Source organism: Diuraphis noxia, unplaced genomic scaffold, assembly GCF_037042655.1.
Source record: "Diuraphis noxia isolate RWA-SAM2 unplaced genomic scaffold, SU_Dnox_SAM2 contig0002, whole genome shotgun sequence".
NCBI classification, from domain to species: domain Eukaryota; kingdom Metazoa; phylum Arthropoda; class Insecta; order Hemiptera; family Aphididae; genus Diuraphis; species Diuraphis noxia.
Window position 1 is genome coordinate 55,925,493 of NW_028301712.1, and position 21,104 is coordinate 55,946,596.

The 21,104-nt window shown below is 33.6% G+C and overlaps 2 protein-coding genes across 4 annotated transcripts in view; both read left to right on the forward strand.

Annotated features, from left to right (window-relative positions):
- Positions 1-21,104, forward strand: part of LOC107166914 (sodium channel protein 60E-like) — a 140,088-nt gene that overhangs the window by 16,687 nt on the left and 102,297 nt on the right. The gene's annotated exons all lie outside the window — the stretch shown is intronic.
- Positions 10,287-13,476, forward strand: LOC107165985 (uncharacterized). Its single transcript, XM_089220746.1, has 2 exons — positions 10,287-12,773; positions 12,895-13,476. Exons 1-2 carry the CDS (start codon positions 10,287-10,289, stop codon positions 12,898-12,900), a joined length of 2,493 nt encoding a protein of 830 aa, XP_089076872.1. The 3' UTR covers positions 12,901-13,476.

Consider the following 21,104-nt stretch of genomic DNA (forward strand, 5'->3'; position numbering starts at 1 on the left):
TTTAATAATAGTTTTCTAATTTCTCATTAAATGTATATTTGTTATCAGTATGTAAATACGTATTTTAATCATGTATGATTATGTGTTTATTTAATTTATGTTTGTATAACATAATATTGTTTAAATTCCATATTATTCATTCTCTGGTTTGCTACCAATAGCACTTTATTTAATTTTTATAGTATAGGTATTGCCATACTATCTCAGATCTCTATATCATTAAAAATAATATACAATATCAAGTTCATATATTATGATTTAAGTAAAAAGTAAACTCCAAGACTTAGATTCGCAAAAGAGCTAAAAAGTAATATTTCTTAAATCCTAAGATATAATAAACTATTATATTTTGTGATATTTTATGATACCTTTATTCATACAGAGGTTAAATATGAAAACTGTCTTTGATAAGGTTATCTTTAAAATAAATAAATCTTTTAATAAACATCTTTCTGTTTGTTTAAAAAGTAAAAATCAATATTATTACTCAAGATTTTTTATATGTGTATATTAATTATTATTAAGTGGATTGTTTCAAATAACAATAATGTATCGAAATTTCGGATATCCAGGTACTTATTTAAGACTTTCCAAACATTCTATGTTCAGTACAAGAACTGTAACTATATAGTATGTTTTGGACGGGGGGTGAGGCGTTATTAACGTATTCACGGGAAAACCGCCATAAAGCTGATGATAGATCATTGCCCGTGTTGCGTGTGAATACAGTGCTTTTGGCAAAAGGTTTTTTGGTGATTGATGTCTCTCTGATGACGTCGCGTACAAGTTTTGTTCAGGCAGCATGGCTCGCCTAGGCCCGCCGGGTTTTATATGATGAATTATCCTCCGGGTTGCTACCGTGAATTACCCGGGCACCCGACTTCCTGCCTTTTGCTTTTCATTTCTATCTGCTAAATACAATCGTTTTTCCAGTATTATTATTTATTCTTTTTTTTGTTTTTTGTTTCTATTTATTTTAGCGTGTTTCCTTGGTATTTCATAAACTACTATGTAGATTTAATTAAAATGACGAGACAAATAGTTTTAAACGAATCATACCTATTTTAAATTGATTCATCTCGCATTTTTATTCGCTGATAATGATAGAGATGAAAAAATAAAAATAAAAATATAATGTATAATAACTCAGTAAAAGTATACACTACAACATTTTGAGTATAACAATAGAATTTTTATGATAGTATAATTATTTAAAACTTCAATAATATTTTATTTATTCCAAGATATTAGATAATAATATATATTGTAAAATAGTAAATGTTTAAATATGAAATATATCACAATATAAGTATAGTTATGTAAAAAATTATCACCAGTATCTAAATAATATTGTCTCAAAACAATTTAAATATCATTTAAATGTACAACATTTTTTTGTTTATTTGAAAGTCGAACACAAAATCAAATACCTAACAGTAAAATATCATATCGATATGTCTCATTCCCTCAAAAATAGTATTGTCTATCTTTTTTGTATTAGGTGATTTTACTCTAAGATTATTTAAAAACATAGAAAAAATCATTCTGCTTAAATGCGTTTTATCTTTATTGAGCTTGGGCTAGAGTGAGGAAACAAATAGTGCGCTGACATCCTTTCAATGGTAAAGTGTTTTATTCAGTTATAAAATGCATGCCATTCCGTTAATCTTTATGATTGAGTTAACGTTTCTGATTGAATGTAAAGCTATGATAATCAAAATATCAAAAATACAAAATAAAATTTTCACAATGTACGCTCGTATAGTTAATTAATTTACGAACAATTTTAATTATATTTATTTAATTACAAATTGATTTAAATCCAAATACACATATATATATCATTAACTTATTAAAAACTGGTGTTAATTTATGATGAACATATAAATATATACCTACCCATATATTTTATTTAGTTTTTAATTTTCATTGTTATTTGTACTTATTGATTGATTGGTAAAACAACTTTTGACTATGTTATATATAGCCAAAACATAATTTTGTACTTAAAACTTTTTTTTTATATACATTTGTTGATTGTTATAATTAATAGAATACTAAACATATCTATAATAATATGATTGCAAAGAATTTGTGCATGAAATGTATTTAATTTATTATAAAACTATCCGCTCTAAAAATAATATGCTTTCGAAAATATTAATATTACCATTCATCTAATTCATAAAAATAAAGATTCAAATTAATTTGTAAGCAATTTGGGTATTTATTGCTCTAATGTAATATGATATACTATTATTAATATATTACATTCATTTTTTTCACCTAGAATTTCCTAAATCGATGAAAACATTTCTAAAATGTTTATTTTATACTAATATAATTTTATAAATAAAAACAAATAGGATAATATGTGAGTTAATAATTTAAGAACGTTAAATTAATTAAAACAACACGATATTTTTTTATAAATTAATATGTTGTTGTTTCTCTGTTTATTTGATTGTACAATTTCATTTGTCATTATTCATAACGAAACTGCCCTTTTATGTTTTAAAAATAATATACTTTGCCATAAAAAGGATATCGTATGTTTAAAACAATTTACATAACAATTTTTTATGCAATTATTTTATAAAAAATGCTGCTGGGAGTTCTTTGAGTGAATCCACTATTACTATCGCTTAATGACCCAGAAATTAAATACCCCTTTACCCCATAAAAAAATAGCCATTTAGCTTAATATTAATATGACAAACGCAATACGATCATTCATTTTTGCAAGAACGACGACATTTATCAAAACTATCGCCTTTTGTTTTTGAAATACATAGGTGCCCTGTATACACCAAAAATATCAACCTGTATGAAATCTATCGTTTTTTGTATTTTTAATACTGTTTTTATTATTGAAAATTAATTAAAAATATATTTTTAATTGAAATTAATAGGTATTTATTAAGTTTCTTTGAGCCAAGAAGTGATTTAATTGATATTATTTCGAAAGGTAGGTACAAGCTTTTTGTTTATACAACTATTGAAAATTTGTATTTTGTTGGATTGAAATGTGTAATAATTGTGTTCAAAGATATTATTAGTAGCCCTATGATTTTGATAGTGTTAAAGTCAAAAAATATTTTATATTTTTCTAAATAACAAATATTGTCTTTCTAAAAAATAAGAATATACTAATTGTATTAGTTCATCTGAGATACTTTATCAGATACGAATTCAGCTTTTGGTTGTTCAGATCAGGTGCTTATCGGCTTTAATAATAAATTATGCATTCACTTAAATTCAGGTTTTTGAAATTGTTGAGTAAAAAGCTAACTTAAATGATAAAAATCATTATTTAACTAACCTATTATTAATAGTAAATTAGTAAAAAGTTATTATTATAACTAACCCTAATTTTATGGGGGTTTCATTTGGGTTTTCAAAAATTTATTTTGTATTTACATATTTTACATTATTTTTAATCGACAATTTATATTATTTCGAGACCACAATATTGTTATGGCCTTAAATTAATTACCTATTGTTTTATGATCTATGATCGATAATAGATTTAACAATATATTTATTATTATTATTTTTATATTTAATAATCGCTTATTGACGACTTCACACTACTCCGTTAACTGTGATTTCCGAGAAAAAAAATCAGCATCGCGATTTCGCGATTAACCCCAATATGTATCATTAAATACCATGTTATATTGCAGATACCAGAAAGTAGAATCCAATTCTACTCAAGTAAAATGTTTATAATTATGTGGTTACTGCTTATTAAAATAATTTTCAAATAAAAATTTGAAGGAATAGGTGATTGTGTCATTGTGATAACAATACACCAGTTATTGTTTAACATTATGTTATATTATGTTCACAACTTAACATAATATATAATTTATTTTATGGAAATCACGATTTAGAGTTCATGGAGCAGTGTGAGAAAAGCTAATATCCGGCCGTGAATATCTTTAACCTTATCATCAACAGTGGTTACTGTAAATGTGGTATAAAACCTGCCACTTCTACCGCAATGTAAATTCGGCACCCGTGGTCTATATAATTGTTGGTTTACGGTATACTATTTAATATTATATGAAAAATTATTTTCCCAAACGTTAATAGTTTTTGAAATAACGAGTGTCTTATGTCCAACCAGTATTTCCAAGTAGGTTATTATAGGTAAGAGGACATTTTCTGTCATCGGTCATTATCAGCCTATTTATTTATCAATCAGTTTTCGGATCGTCGTCCATAAATTCATATCAATATAGTTTATACGTGTACACTTGTACGTAAATAATCTGTATGTTTATGAAGCCCATCAGTCGACAGTCATCATTTCTAGTCCAACCTAATACGTAACCAGTTTCCCCAGGATTAGGAGCTGAGAGGACTGCAGTGCGTTAAGGTTAGTTAATAATATAGAATGTCATGTCGCCTATAATATTCACATGTTTCTTGCAGGAATAGATAAATTATTATTTATATGATTTTAAAACTGATATACATGAATAATACGAATACTAATAAGGATTAAATGATAATAATATTTTATTTTAATATAAATTATAAGCACAAGTACCTATGATCATATGAAAAATGTTACTATACCGCAAAAGTACTACTCCAGTCTTTGGTCCCTTAAATATTTGTCTTTATTTATGTTCTATTTTCATTGAGATACTTACACTTGATAGTTATATTAATGAACTAATTTTGAATATTTGACCATTTGAAAGATTCTAAAAGTTGTTAATTATATATTATGTTTTATTTTAAAAGTAAAATTGTCTTATGATTTGGTCGCTTATTGTTCGACATTGCTGTGTTACCTTAGAATGATTTTCTATTTCGCTCTATGGATTAGTATAGAAGATTGTCTATCAGATAAAACCTCCAGTTTGTAGATAATAATTTTTATCATTATGCACTACTATTTATATTTAGCCGTCAACCACTCACATGGTATAAAAATTCGGATAATGCATCAAATTAAATCAATATTGTAATTTGGTATTTTGTAAAACTGTAAATTTGTAATGTCATTTATCGATAAAATTTGAAGTGTATTTTAGTTTGGTTTGTTCTCTGTAAGTATTCTCTAAGTCAGTGGTCTTTTACTTTGGTTACTTCAGTTTACTTTTTTTTCCACCGTGGCTCATTATTGTTAGTTATTATAAGTCACGACACACTTTGAATAAATATTATCTAAATATAAATATAATCATTTTATAATATTTTTTAGCAAAAAAAGTTCAAGTTGTAACATCACATCTTTCAAATTTCATGACACATCCTTTGGGAAACACTGCTTTATGCCAAAGATTTGGATAGGAAAATTTTTTCCGGTCATATTTCTTTTTTTTTAATGCAACAGAGTAACATAATGTACGCCTTAATGTTTTTAAATTCAATCTAATTTATTCTTGGAAATTCTACAATCTTGAGGCGATCATAATAAATATAATTTCTTGATTATGGCTGAATTTCATTTATCATACTTTTAGAGTTAAAATTTTACGTCACATCGTTATTCGTTGACCATCATATTTAACTCCGATCTACAGATTGTATTGAATTTTATCTCTGCGTTGTGTTGGCGAACTACTTTTTTTCATATACAAAAGCATTACAGTTAGGTCATACCAGTAAGAATCACTTAGTTTTACATTAAAGGTATAGAACGTGATGTTATGACGCCTAACAAACGTTACGATCCTTTGAATTTCACTTAATCCTGATATATGGTTTGCCTATTATTTTCAGCATTTTAATTCATTAATTATTTTTGGCTATTGTGTGATTATTGAAAAGTTTTCCACACTGTTTCAGGGTGTCTGTTGTTAATAATCAAAATAGATAATATATTTTATAATTTTTTTAATTAATCGTTGATACTTTTATTCATTGTTTTTGAGTACAATTTATTTTGTAACATAATACATAATTGTTAGTATAAATCAAATTATTCATTAACGTGTTATGTCGTTTTATTTAATAATAAATAGTGAACACATAGGTATACTTGAAACAGTTGAAACTTTGATTTAACATGCTAGTTTCCTAGAGCTCTTTAATAATTTTTATTTGATTTTATGTAAAGTCATTGATCACAATGGGTAATTTGTAGCTCAATGTTTTTATAATTTTTATATAAACCAAATTTTTTATGCTATTCTTATTTTTTTTAACACAATATTTATTCAGAGTTATTTCTATCAATCGTTTATTGATTTCAAATTTCAAATGATATATTTTTACAATTTTCACCAAACAAGTGGTTATTATTCCTAATATGAAATGATCTAGCCTATGTATAAACATTTAATTATAATAAATAGTATTAATAGTAAAATACAATGTTAAATTGTCTTTAAAATTATTTTTCTAAGCTTAATCATCAATATAATATTATAATTGTGGCTTGGTGAGGCGTGGTCGTTCGCTCAATCTGCGGAAACGCACTGAGCGTACGTACCAGCTACAGTTGCTAGCTCCCGGATGGGTGACCACTCGTGATTTTTAGCAACATATCCTTACCACACATACACAAATACGTGTTAAAACCCTAACAACTTAATAACCAACAAATAAATACATAAAAATAACCCCTACCTGTACCACCCCACACCCAATGATCAATGTTGCCGTGGGTTCCACTAATATACATAAGTATATAATAATCATATTTAACAGTTTCTTTATAATTATTAATATTGACTAACACAAATAAGAAAATGTATAATAATTATATTATGTACTTTATAAATAAACACATTTTAAAATAGTCAACAATTGAGAATGTCAATCAAATTTTAGCTTGAATAAAATTATACAAAATAATGCAATATGAATATGAGTAAAAGAAAAATAAAGACTCATTAAAAAGCATAGAAAAGTATAGAACTTATCATGTAGGTGCATAAATCATTTTACCTATAGGTATAATAGTAAAATTATACTCGTTTATTTACTAGGATATTTACGTCGTATCTGGGCTAAATTTATAGGTACCTATACAAAATCAATAATAAGATAAAAAGCAATCATTAAATTTTAAGTTATTTTTATTATTTTAGAATCTTATTTTATATACCTACGTAATCAAATTTAAACTAAATAATTAGGTTTTAACTGTTTTAAGTATTAATCATTTAGGCATAGAAGTAATACTTTTACATTGATTTTAAAGATAGATTTATCATTTATGTATATAAATAATGTATATGATAGTGCTCAATTTATATTATTAGGTATCTTATCATAGTTTTCATATTTCTTTGAACAATATAAAAGGTTATTTATTTATTAATTGCTTCTAATTGTTATTAGATTAGAATGTATAGTTATCAGTTTATAATAGTCTTTAGTAGATATTCAGAGTTTAAATTGCTGCTTATTTCATTGTTATATTTCATTAATAAATTGAAGCAATGATAAATAATTCATATTCATAAATTGTTCACGCCACGCGGGGTCGTGTTGTTCCCCAGGTAATATTATCAAATATAGTTTCTTTTATTAAATATATGTATGTTATTTGTACGGGGCCGTTGGGGCCAAAATACGATTGCATAATAGCATGAGATTCGGAATACAGTCGGTCGGCACTCTGACTGTCGATCGTCGCGAATAAACGCTGCAACGGCGGGCACGTTTGACGCCGGGAGGCGTACATGAGCTACCAACCTCCCGCCGACTGTACCGGCCGGATCTATGTATTATGTAGAGCACGGGTCAGACTGGTCCACAGAGCACCGGTCGCAATAAGGTACACGATAGCTACAAACTTGCCCAATCGAACTATTCTTGGTGACCCATGTGTATTCTGCGAAGAGTATTTATGTATAATGTCATAAATGCTCATTCCACTGGTAACAGTATGAGGGCTCACGGTGAGCAAAGACGAAGCGTTCGGCAACCCGCGCGCTCAAAAGGAGCCCGGGTCTGCACGCCGGCTACGGTGCCACAACATGCAAAACGGCCGGTCCCGTGTTCTGTAACGGAACGGACGCGCCAGCGCGCCTTAGCGAATCCCAGGCCGGCGTTTGCATATCTTCAAGCGCTTTAACGCATCACAAGATCACGGTAGGCGTGGCTACGACAGCAACAACCAGCCACCGACCACCATTTAGGCAACTACAGCAACAACACCGTTATACACACAATGGCATTATAATCGGACTGCTGTGGGCATGGTTTCGAAGGTGGCAACAACCAATGCATTGGCCAGCGCCGTCACGTGACCGTACGCAATAACCAACCACAGACAATCATGGGCGGTTCATGTTAGTACACAGCGCCGCAGCAGGCGAGACCAAGATTATAAAAGGGAGTGCGGAGCACAAAATCAGTCAGTAGTCAGTTCTACCTCACCGTAGCAAGACCTACCCAGGCAGACTTGCGCGGTTCGGGACCTTCTGACACGACACATCTACGCCGTAGCAAGACCCACCACGGGCAGACTTGCGCGGTATAGAACACTCACGACACATCTACACCGTAGCAAGACCCACCACGGGCGACTTGCGCGGTATAAAACACTCACACGGTACAGATACTCCGTAACAATCCTCTAAACAACTGAACCAGCATCAATACAGTCCACTCAAACAATTCCTGTACGGAACATTGGTCCTTCGAACCGGATCGAGATGGCTGCCGAGCTAAGAGATCTCGTCAGTCGTCGGGAAGTTATGAAACGGCAGATCATTGCTTTTCAAAAATTCTTTGACAACAGTAACTTCTCAGATCCATCGACAATCATGGAACTGGAAATGCGAACTACGAGGCTTGAAGCTGCTTACGAAGACTTCCTCAGCACTCAAACTCGTATAGAGATATTAGATCCCCGTGAAGAACAGCTAGACGAACGCTCGGCTGTAGAAACAACTTACTACGAAACTATTTCACCTGCCATGGTTCTTCTTGAATCGACAAAAACGAATCAAAGAAGAGCAACCGAATCCTCAAACCACCAATGCTCTGCGGAGCATATGGGACGGTATGACACTTAATCAGCTATAAGACTACCACCAATCTCGCTGCCGGAATTCAACGGAGATTACAAGCAGTGGCTGAACTACCGGGACTCGTTTGAATCATTCGTTCATAGCAACAACCACCTGTCGGATATCCAAAAATTACACTATCTCAAATCTTCACTGAAAAATGAGGCGGCTCAAGTCATTGAGTCCTTGGAGACGTCATCCGCGAATTATTTATCCGCCTGGGAACAGTTGCGAGAACGATATGACAACAATCGCAAAATGGTCGGAATCCACATCCATGCACTATGCAGTATGCCACCAATAGTGATGGCATCGTCAGTTAATTTGAGGATGCATCAGAACGGTATAAATAGTCATCTGCGGGCCTTGAAAGCCCTCAAACTTCCGGTAGAGCATTGGGAGCCCTGATCATCCACCTAATGGTAGAAAAATTGGACGTGGAATCCCACCGACTGTGGGAATCTAACCGCTCCAGCGATTCACTTCCTTCAATGCAAGATTATCTGGCATTCCTAAATCAGCGATGCCTGATCCTAGAGTCCATTGAAACAAGATCAAACTACGGTCAAGCAGCACGGCCAACCTCGTATGGCGACAAAATTAATCGGTACGCACCAAAAAAGCGATCCTACACCACCGCTTTCGCCACTACTAACAAACCAATCCCATCATGTACAACATGTAGTGGCGGCCAGCACCCACTGTACACTTGCCGAGAGTTTTTGGGAATGACCATCAGCGCACGCAGGGAACACGTGCGTTCCAAACGACTATGCTACGGATCACGCAGCTAGACAATGTTCGCGTGGATCTTGCAGAACTTGTCAAGGTAAGCACCATACATTACTGCATATCGAAACCTCAACTGTAGTGCAGGCAACGGCAGCCACAGAAACTGCCAAAGAAAATCAATAGCAATCACAGCGGACCGCGGTGCTTCTGTCAACCGCTGTCGTACTCGCCTACAGCCCATTTGGTTCAGCCCATTCAGCACGTTCCATACTCGATTCCGGATCACAATGCCACTTCATAACTACACGTCTGGCAAAACGCTTATGTCTGGAAATAAGAAACTCTTCAACGTCGATTATCGGAATAACACAGTCAAGTGTTCAGTCTAATTGCAGCGTTCTATGTAAGATAGGGTCGAGAATCAACGACTTTTATACAATTCTGGAATTTATTGTAATTCCAAAAATCATCGGGCAATTACCAACTCGGCCTCCTACAACGCCATTAAAAATACCGAATGACATACAGCTAGCTGATCCTCAATTTTGGGCTCCGAGTCGCGTGGAAATGCTGATTGGTGCAGAAATCTTTTACAAACTAATGTGCCCTGGTCAACTTCAACAAAATTCAATTCCGCCATTACTATTCCAAAAAACGGTGCTCGGCTGGGTTGCATCAGGAAAAATCAACCACTTCAATGCTGAGGGATCAACGGCTGCCTCGGCAACGGTTCATGTCGAAGACCGCCTGGAACAGACTCTCCAAAGCTTTTGGGAACTGGAAGAAGTAAATCCAGCGCAAGGGCTCCTTGGAATCGAATCACGTTGCGAAGAAGCATATACAACACATACGACGCGCAGTCCAGACGGGCGCTACACCGTACCGCTCCTTGTAGACAATGAAAAACTAAGTCGTATTGGTGACACGCGAGGTATGGCTCAAACACGATTTTATGCTACGGAAAGGCGCTTGCAGGGTAATCCAAGATTACGCAAAGATTATAACCAGTTTATGCAAGAGTACGTTAACCTTGGGCATATGAAGGAAGACACCGCAGAGGTTCAGTGCCATGAACTGGAAGTATTCCTACCACATCATTGCGTCATCAAGGCTGACAGCGAAACGACACGGCTCCGAGTAGTATTCGATGGCTCCGCAAGGGGTACCAAGGGTATGTCCTTGAACAACGCACTATTGGTTGGGCCAACGGTTCAGGACGACCTTTTTTCAATCACTGCTCGGTTTCGGACTCACCGATATGTCTTCACCGGGGACATAGAAAAAATGTACCGGCAAATAAAAATAATGAAGTCACAAACCCACCTACAAAAGATATTTTGGAGAGATAGCCCGCACCAACCGTTAAAGACTTTCACACTGCAAACGGTCACTTACGGCACCTCCTCAGCCTCATACTTGGCAACTCGGACTCTCGCTCAGCTCGCCCAGGATGACGGAGTTATGTTCCCACTAGCCGCCGGAATCATCAACAAAGATTTCTATGTGGACGATGTGCTAACCGGCGCTGATACATTAACTGAAGCTCTGGAATTGCGTAATCAATTAATACAATTATGTAATGGTGGCAAGTTCAAACTCCGCAAATGGTGCGCCAACCATCCTGATCTTCTCAATAACCTTTCACCGGAGGATCTTGGAGAAATCCACAAATTCACGCACGAAGGGAGCAACGGCCTAACAAAAACATTGGGAACATATTGGCAACCCCGTGATGATGAGTTACATTACAACATGCGATCGTTCAGTAGCACCAACGCTTGGACCAAACGCAAAATGGTATCTGAAATGGCAAGGCTTTTTGACCCTCTGGGACTTATTGGGCCAGTGGTAGTTCAAGCAAAAATCCTCGTTCGCGAACTGTGGCGCGAAAAACTTGATTGGGATACACAGCTTCCGGATAGCCATCATCGAAATTGGGTGAGCTACTATAACCAGTTGGCGGATGTAAACAAAATACGAATACCACGACGGGTAATTCAAGTGAATGAACCCATTGATCTCCAATTGCACATATTCTGCGACGCTTCCGAAGCTGCATATGGAGCCTGTGCTTATATTAGAAGTAGGAACAGATATGATGTCACTAGCTGTGAACTGTTATGCTCCCGTTCACGCGTGGCACCACTGAAGGGTACCACCATACCACGACTTGAGCTCTGCGCTGCCTTACTGGCGTCACGCCTCGCAACCAAAATCACCACGGCGCTGCCACTCAAATTCTCAAAACATGTGATCTGGAGTGACTCCACCATAGCTCTGGCGTGGATAAAGAATCACCAAGGTAGTAACCAATGGAAGCAGTTTGTAGCAAACAGAGTAGCGGAAATCCAAGAACGCACCATCGGATATTATTGGTATCACGTAGGAACCAATGACAATCCGGCAGACCATGTCAGCAGAGGATTAAGTCCGGGAAAATTAAGTAATTGTGACTCATGGTGGCATGGTCCTTCCTGGCTACAGGCTAACGAACAGCAATGGCCCAACGCGGTAGTAGCCATGTCCGATTCAGAGATTCCTGAACGTAGACTTCCCATTGCAGTCTCTCTAAAGATATTAACTCAGACAGAACCCCACCTAGAAATGATGTACAGCCAATTAGAGAAACTCCAACGCATAATCTCATATTGCTTGAGATTCAGGCACAATTGTCGTGCGACAGGCGAATCTATGCAAGGACCCATCACTTCAGTCGAGCTTTATGCCGCGTTAAATGTGCTAATAAAGCGGGCTCAGGAGCGACATTTTCAGGAGGAAATGAACGACTTAGTTCGAGATCAGCATCTCCGAACCAACAGCAAACTGAAGTCTTTAAACCCATTCATGGATGCCAGTGGAATATTGCGAGTTGGCGGCCGATTGCAGTTTGCGAATGTGAGTTATGATGAGCGACATCCCATCATTCTCATAGCCAATGATCCACTCACGAAACTCATCATCGATTACGAACATCGAAGATTGATGCATGCAGGACCACAGCATCTACTAGCTTCACTCCGACGGCATTACTGGATATTAGGCGGGCGAAGCGCAGTACGTCTCCACACGCACAAGTGTATGAAATGCTACAGGTGGAAAATTAAGACAGCGACGCAATTAATGGGCTCATTACCAGCTACTAGAGTAAACCCGTCTCCAGCATTTTATGTTACAGGGTTAGACTATGCAGGTCCAATAGTCATAAGACATGGTGGAGCCAGGAGTCGTGTCCTTACCAAGGCATACGTGGCACTTTTTGTTTGCTTCAGTACCCGAGCCATTCACCTAGAATTGGTATCAGACCTCACCAGCGTGGCCTTCCTTGCAGCATTACGCAGATTCATATCCCGCAGGGGAAAGCCGATGCAAATCCATTCAGATAATGGAACAAACTTTGTTGGAGCCAACAGATTGCTGGGTGAATTCTTAAACAACGAATCCCTAAGGAAGGGCATATTAGAACAGTCACACCAAGAGGGAATAGAATGGAGATTCATTCCACCTCATGCCCCCCCACTTTGGCGGCCTATGGGAAGCCGGAGTCAAGTCAACAAAGTACCACCTACGCCGGTGCATCGGAGACACTGTATTAAGGTTTGAGGAGCTGTATACAGTTTTAACACAAATTGAAGCGGTGCTCAATTCAAGGCCAGTTATGGCAGTTTCCGATGATCCTGAAAACCTAGAAGCGTTGACTCCGGGTCACTTTTTAATTGGACGCCCGTTAACAACCTTTTCGGAGCCGACACTGCACGATGAACCAGCCATAAATTGCCCAAGACGGAGATGGGATCTAGTTCAGAGAATGTGTCAACAGTTTTGGTTACGCTGGCGCCATGATTATCTGAACTCACTTCAACAACGACCCAAATGGTCCAGATCCGAGGCTAATTTTAAAACGGGAGATTTGGTTATACTAAAGGAAGATCACCAGCCACCATTAGAGTGGAATTTGGGCAGGATTACTCAGCTACATCAGGGGTCTGATGGACTAGTTCGGGTTGTTAGCCTCAAAACAAGGAATGGCACACTGAAGCGACCAATTACGAAACTCGCAATGCTGCCTATTCAACATGAACCACATTCCTAAAGCATTTTGCCGGGGGGAATATGTTCACGCCACGCGGGGTCGTGTTGTTCCCCAGGTAATATTATCAAATATAGTTTCTTTTATTAAATATATGTATGTTATTTGTACGGGGCTGTTGGGGCCAAAATACGATTGCATAATAGCATGAGATTCGGAATACAGTCGGTCGGCACTCTGACTGTCGATCGTCGCGAATAAACGCTGCAACGGCGGGCACGTTTGACGCCGGGAGGCGTACATGAGATACCAACCTCCCGCCGACTGTACCGGCCGGATCTATGTATTATGTAGAGCACGGGTCAGACTGGTCCACAGAGCACCGGTCGCAATAAGGTACACGATAGCTACAAACTTGCCCAATCGAACTATTCTTGGTGACCCGTGTGTATTCTGCGAAGAGTATTTATGTATAATGTCATAAATGCTCATTCCACTGGTAACAGTATGAGGGCTCACGGTGAGCAAAGACGAAGCGTTCGGCAACCCGCGCGCTCAAAAGGAGCCCGGGTCTGCACGCCGGCTACGGTGCCACAACATGCAAAACGGCCGGTCCCGTGTTCTGTAACGGAACGGACGCGCCAGCGCGCCTTAGCGAATCCCAGGCCGGCGTTTGCATATCTTCAAGCGCTTTAACGCATCACAAGATCACGGTAGGCGTGGCTACGACAGCAACAACCAGCCACCGACCACCATTTAGGCAACTACAGCAACAACACCGTTATACACACAATGGCATTATAATCGGACTGCTGTGGGCATGGTTTCGAAGGTGGCAACAACCAATGCATTGGCCAGCGCCGTCACGTGACCGTACGCAATAACCAACCACAGACAATCATGGGCGGTTCATGTTAGTACACAGCGCCGCAGCAGGCGAGACCAAGATTATAAAAGGGAGTGCGGAGCACAAAATCAGTCAGTAGTCAGTTCTACCTCACCGTAGCAAGACCTACCCAGGCAGACTTGCGCGGTTCGGGACCTTCTGACACGACACATCTACGCCGTAGCAAGACCCACCACGGGCAGACTTGCGCGGTATAGAACACTCACGACACATCTACACCGTAGCAAGACCCACCACGGGCGACTTGCGCGGTATAAAACACTCACACGGTACAGATACTCCGTAACAATCCTCTAAACAACTGAACCAGCATCAATACAGTCCACTCAAACAATTCCTGTACGGAACATAAATAGTAAATTTATTATTAAAACTGTATCAATAAATATTTGCTCTTAATGTATTATATCTATGGGAATTCAGTCATTATATAATATTCTATAAGAGTATCATTAGGTATTATACTTACTAAAAATAATCATGATAAAATTAAATTCAACTCATAAACAATGTTAGAACACCTGAGTTAATTGTTTAGACATTTAGCCGTACGTACCAACGTTTTTATAGCTAACAATTTTTATTGCTTTTATTTTCATCATTTGATAAACGACGTTTTTTATTATAACACTATCAAATAATTTATTTTCTATACAATTCTTATATAAGTTTATCAAATTGCAGTTATGTGTCAGATTAAAGCAATAATTTTCATTCAATTGAAAACAAAATTTTATCTGACTGTTGTGTTACTTAAAATACTAGTAAATAATCATAAAGAAGTTTTAGGCTTATTTAAATTGTATATTTTAAAGTTCTTTTATCAACTGATTTTTTCAATATGCATTTCAATGCACCTATATTGGTTTTTTATTTTTTATTTAGATTCCTCTAGTGTTCCGAATATTTAATACAAAACATAAAATCAATATAAAAATATAAAAATAACATAACTGCATTATTTTACGCCATAGAGAACTAAGCTAATTGAGTGATTTTAAAGTCTAATACATCTTATTCTCACGTCGGACTTTTCATTATTTATTAAACATAGAAAAAAATTGGAAAGTTTTTATTTTAATTTTAATTTTAATAATACCGAAGTAGACCAACGACAACTAGTGGTTTTACTATAAGTCTATAAAACGCGCCTGGGGTTAGTTTTAGCATTTTGTTTTTAATTTTATAATTATGTACCTATATTATACCTATAATATTTGAGGTGAAAAAAGTCAACTCCATGACGTTTCAGATATCATAAATGATATCTGAACACGAAAATGTGCTGCTACTAAGGGTAAGGGGACGAAGAAAATCTTATATTTTTTTTTTTTGTGTAGGTCAGCTACACACAACATTTTTCCATCACTATTTTTCGTTTATTAACATAATGAATAATTGCATGTTAATGATTTTTGGGTTATTCTAGTTGTATATAAAATTACCATTCAAATTTAGAAGACTGTTGCTTTCTGGTTCACACATATTTTACAAGGCATGTACAATTTGGGAGGATAACTTTTACCTTACTATTAATTTGTGTATCATTATTTTTTATTTTTTAATTATATTTATTCCATAAATGTTTGTTTAAATTATATGGATTAGCTACATCAGAATGTCAGATAAAAATGTAGTGTACACTATTCTGTTACCGTATGTTGTAGTTTTCAGTGTATCCATTTTTATATTCAATATTTGCTTTAGAATTTATATATTTTAAATTAACTGAACGGCACATAATATAATATATACTTCAACAAATTTGTTAAGTATTTTATTTATTTAAATTAAATACTTCAGTTCAAATGTTGATAATAATAATTTCAACAATTCATTTAATTATTTATATGTCTTCTCTTATTAATAATAGTTATATCTAGTAAATTGCCTATATACAAAATAGGACAAATCAAACATATTATAATGTTAAAAAATACCATTTCAATACATGGTTTTTAATTATATAAAATAGAAACAGTGAAGTACATCATTCAGCACAATATATGTACCTATTGTATTTTGAGTAGGTATTGATTTTAATACCAGATCACAATAATTTATTATTATTATTTATCGTGCATATGTTATTCATGGTTTTATACTGAGACTTTTATGAAGATAAAGTATTGATTTTTTTTATAATTTTACGTTTAAAATGATTATTTCTATTAGAATTGTTATGTAATTTATTGACAGCGTGTAGTATATTTTTACCCTTGTGAGACTTATTATTTTAGTGATGGGTAATTCACTTATAAAGTTAATATTAAATTTCTTATATTTATCTTTGTTCTTGAACCAAAATTTACTCATGAGTCATGACACACAATGAAATATTGCACCTTATTTGATACATCCTCAGGGATGATTTCTTATCCATCGTTGTACCTTGAAAACTAATACTTCCCCATTAAAGGAACAAAGTAAGGTATAATCACTTTATCACACTTATAAACCGATGACACTATTGAATAAATGACTTGTCTTATTAAAGTTTACGTACTTGTGGGGAGTGATGTATTTTACAAGAAATTTTCATTATTATTCAATCAAATACATTTTTGTAAAACATAAAAACAAAGATGAAATTGAAAAATTTATAAATGTATATATGTAATAGATAAATAATTTAGCTCGTATAGGTTTTATGCTAACACTATGATATTACTTTTACAATCCAATTTGTATTTGAATTTGAATATAAAATACTTATATTTTAATAAAAAGATATGTATCAACTATCAAGCATATTCAACGTTTTTATCATAATTTTAAGGATTTAAATATGTTTTTTTAAATTATTTTTCTTCTTTGTCGTGATAAATATAATTTAAAATTCTGCAGGGTTTAGATAATATTATTATAATGATATCAGTGTTCTCATTAAAATTGCCTAACTAGCCAACCACATTGGCATCTAGCACAGTATTCTATTTATTCATCCGTCCAATTGAAAAGGGCTTATGATTTGTGGAATTTCACAAGTCGTTACCTCAAAGGTGCAGAATATTATTTGGCTATTGTACTTGTGCATGGCACGGCCGTCTAGAGTCCAGTGGCAGCACAATAGAACGATGTACCGGCAAAGTTGTTTGTAGAATTTACGATTCAAGGGGGTAGGTCAAAAGTTTTGGCAATTAACATTCAAAACCTCCCTTTTGAAATGATTTCAATGAAATATTAATAACAATACTAACTCGACTTATAAGGGTCATCTTAGGATCATTAGGTAATAATTATATTTAATGTTGTTTAGATTCTATAAGCTAAACAAGAAAATTATTTATTTTTTGGATACCATGTGGCATGTGTGTTATAAAATATTTATATTTATTTTATTAACCTCTGATAACTACCATATATGTTTTGTGTAAGATTGATCTACAGAAAGACAGTTGTTATTATATAATATCAATGTTTCCATTTTTTTTTTATACAATACTTCTTAGTAAACAACAAAATAAGGCACTTAAAATAAACAAAGATAGATTGATAGTTTTTTTTTCGTATGGCACTATGTCCGGGAGTAGGCACGAAGGCCTAGTTCGGACACCTATTTGGCAGAATTTCTATTGGGGCACCCGTAGGTTTCTGCCATGCCCCTAGATCAGTGGTTCTCAACCTGTGGTACGCGGAAAGCTCATAGGTGGTACGTGAAGAAAATCTACCTTTATAAAAAATTAATTTACTAACAAAATTCTATACATATAACATAAACGTTTACATTATTAATAAGCGAAAAAATTGTCAGGTGGTATGTAAAAATTTTCAAATTGTGTAGATGGTACGTGACTATAAAAAGGTTGAGAACCGCTGCCCTAGATTGATAGTAATGTTTATCATTATTTAATTTTTTTTTTTTTGTAAGGGAAACCTGCGGCAACATAGGCCATTGGGTGTGAGGTGGTACGGTAGGGGTTATTTTTGTGTATTTGTTTGTAGGTTAGGGTTAGGTAGGGTTGTAACACGTGTTTGAGTATGTGTGGCAAGGATATGTTGCTAAAAATCACGGGTGGTCACCCATCCGGGAGCTAGCTCAGTACGTTTCCGCAGATTGAGCGTACGATCGCGCCTCACCAAGCCGCCATTATTTAATTATTTCAATTAAAAATATTTAGTTCTATTGAGTTTTTCATTTCGCTACAATTTCTGAAATATTTTTTATTGTTTTTTTATCAATACACAAAGAGCAATCAAAATATAAAGCATCAAAAGATTACAATTTACAATAGTTACGTTGTTACGTATTCCTTTATAAATGGTTTTAGGAAATTAAAATTCGTGTTTATTATGTTATTATATTATACAGTTACGCAACTTAATTCCCTCTTTACTCCATCGATTTCTCTTTTATCCTCTCTATTAAACACATTACTTTCTAAGAATACCTTATCTCCTTAATTGCAGTAGTCCTCGCGAAATCATAAATATCTAAACTGTTGTTATTAAATATTCTGTGATTATGTTATTTTAATCTTAATTGGATACGATATCATTTTCTACCGTCTATCATTATTTGTATTAATCAGATTTATTATTATCATGTTTAATATTATTAATTTAATTGTATACTTGTAATTGTCGAACTATAATAGCTGTAGCTGAAAGTTCTAAATAAAAAAAAAAAAAAATATATTATACAGTACATGTATATATTAAGATCTGTATAATATGTAATGAATATTTTACAGATTAGCTATAAAAATGTGGGTAAAATATAGGTAAAAAACATGAATTATTATATGTCTTATATAATAATTATATATCAACTAAAACTTAAAAGTCATAGAACTTAAGTGAAGTAGTAAGATATATTTGTAACAATACGTTTTTTTTTTTTTTAATACAGCCAATTTGTGTAACTAAATTACTACTTTTTTATGATACCTATACCTATATTATGTATGACTTATAAAATGTTTTAAAATCATAATTTAAGTTAGTGTTTTTTATGCTTTAGAAATATTTGAACAAATTAAATTTATTCATCTTCAAATTAGAACTTCTTAGAATCGTTTTTTAAATTAAAATGGTTTGTGAGAAAATAAAAAAACAACTTTAGTTAGCTGTCCAATTTGCTTTACTAATTAAATTAAACTATTTTGTAATGTGTAATTTATTAAACCTTGTCAGTTACAAATTAAATATTAAAATAATTAATAATAACAATTTTCCCTAATACATATTAAATTAATTCTATCTAGGTCCTGGTATGATAATTATATATAGGTTGGTACAAGTAAATTATAAAAACAAATAATAATTATTATGTGTTGATATGTTTGTTGTGGCATTATTTGTTTTACTATTATAGTCTGTTACACTTCAATAGTTCTTTGAATATAACATTCAAAACTTTGACTAATACTGTTTGCAAATAGTTAATCATAAGGTTATTTAATTTGACGATTATATTATATTTAAAACGTATTGAAGTTTTGAATAGGTACTATCTTGGCCTATTATAAATTGTAACTAATAAGTTATATTTAGAAGTTGTCAGTTTATCAATCATTAAATGATAGTAATAATACATGCTAATTAATAGTTTTACATTAAAAAATGTCTAATGTTATACATTTTAAGTAAATAGTATCTAGACAGTTTTATAAGTGTATTAAATGTTATTTTAGATCAACAACTTATAAAATTCTGTCCATATAACAATTCAGGTATAACAATAATACCTGTTTGGATGACAATCAAACAAAATGTACCAAAAAAAAAAATTATTTTTTATAATGAATCCCCGGAACAACAGGCTTCCCTATATAGAAGTAATAATGTTGATATTATTTCCATGGTACATATAATTTTTCCCAATAAGAATATTGAATGTGTATTTATTATAATTTAGTAATATATTAAAATCGTATTATTTTACTCACGGCAGCAAACTTGTTCTGGTACATTATCGCGTCTTTATTATTATTATAGTAATTTGACTTTGTTTGGACTAAAACAATTGGTCGTCCACCGATGCCTTAGTCTTCTGAACATCATCGATGGTTGAGTAAAGTAAATGCTGGACTAATAGATTATTGTATTACTTTTATTTTTTCATTTGGAACGTGCTTTTCGGGCTTTTAGAATTTTTAAAAAAAAATGACTGTTTCTATAAAAGTAGGTATTGTTATATGTTATCATCATTTTAATATTCAGTGACAACTGCCACAGTGTCCCAATACACTCTTTTTTCATTTATATTTTTTATATTATTAATTAGTTGTATTAAAGTTTGAACATTTAATACTAACGTATTATAAAATGTATATTAAAACATCGGGTGGGCTACATTAAAAGCTAGGAAAACCTATAATATATTATAGCCACAGGCGGTAAAGTATTTAAGACGCTTATGGTAGGTACCTACTAAATTTTACCATAATTTATGACGATTTATAGTTTGTAAATAAATCAATTTTGATCATTTTTTCTTTTTAAAATA

Excerpts from the sequence above, each read along its gene's own strand:
- LOC107165985 (XM_089220746.1), top strand. The coding sequence starts at position 10,287 with ATGCTGATTGGTGCAGAAATCTTTTACAAACTAATGTGCCCTGGTCAA.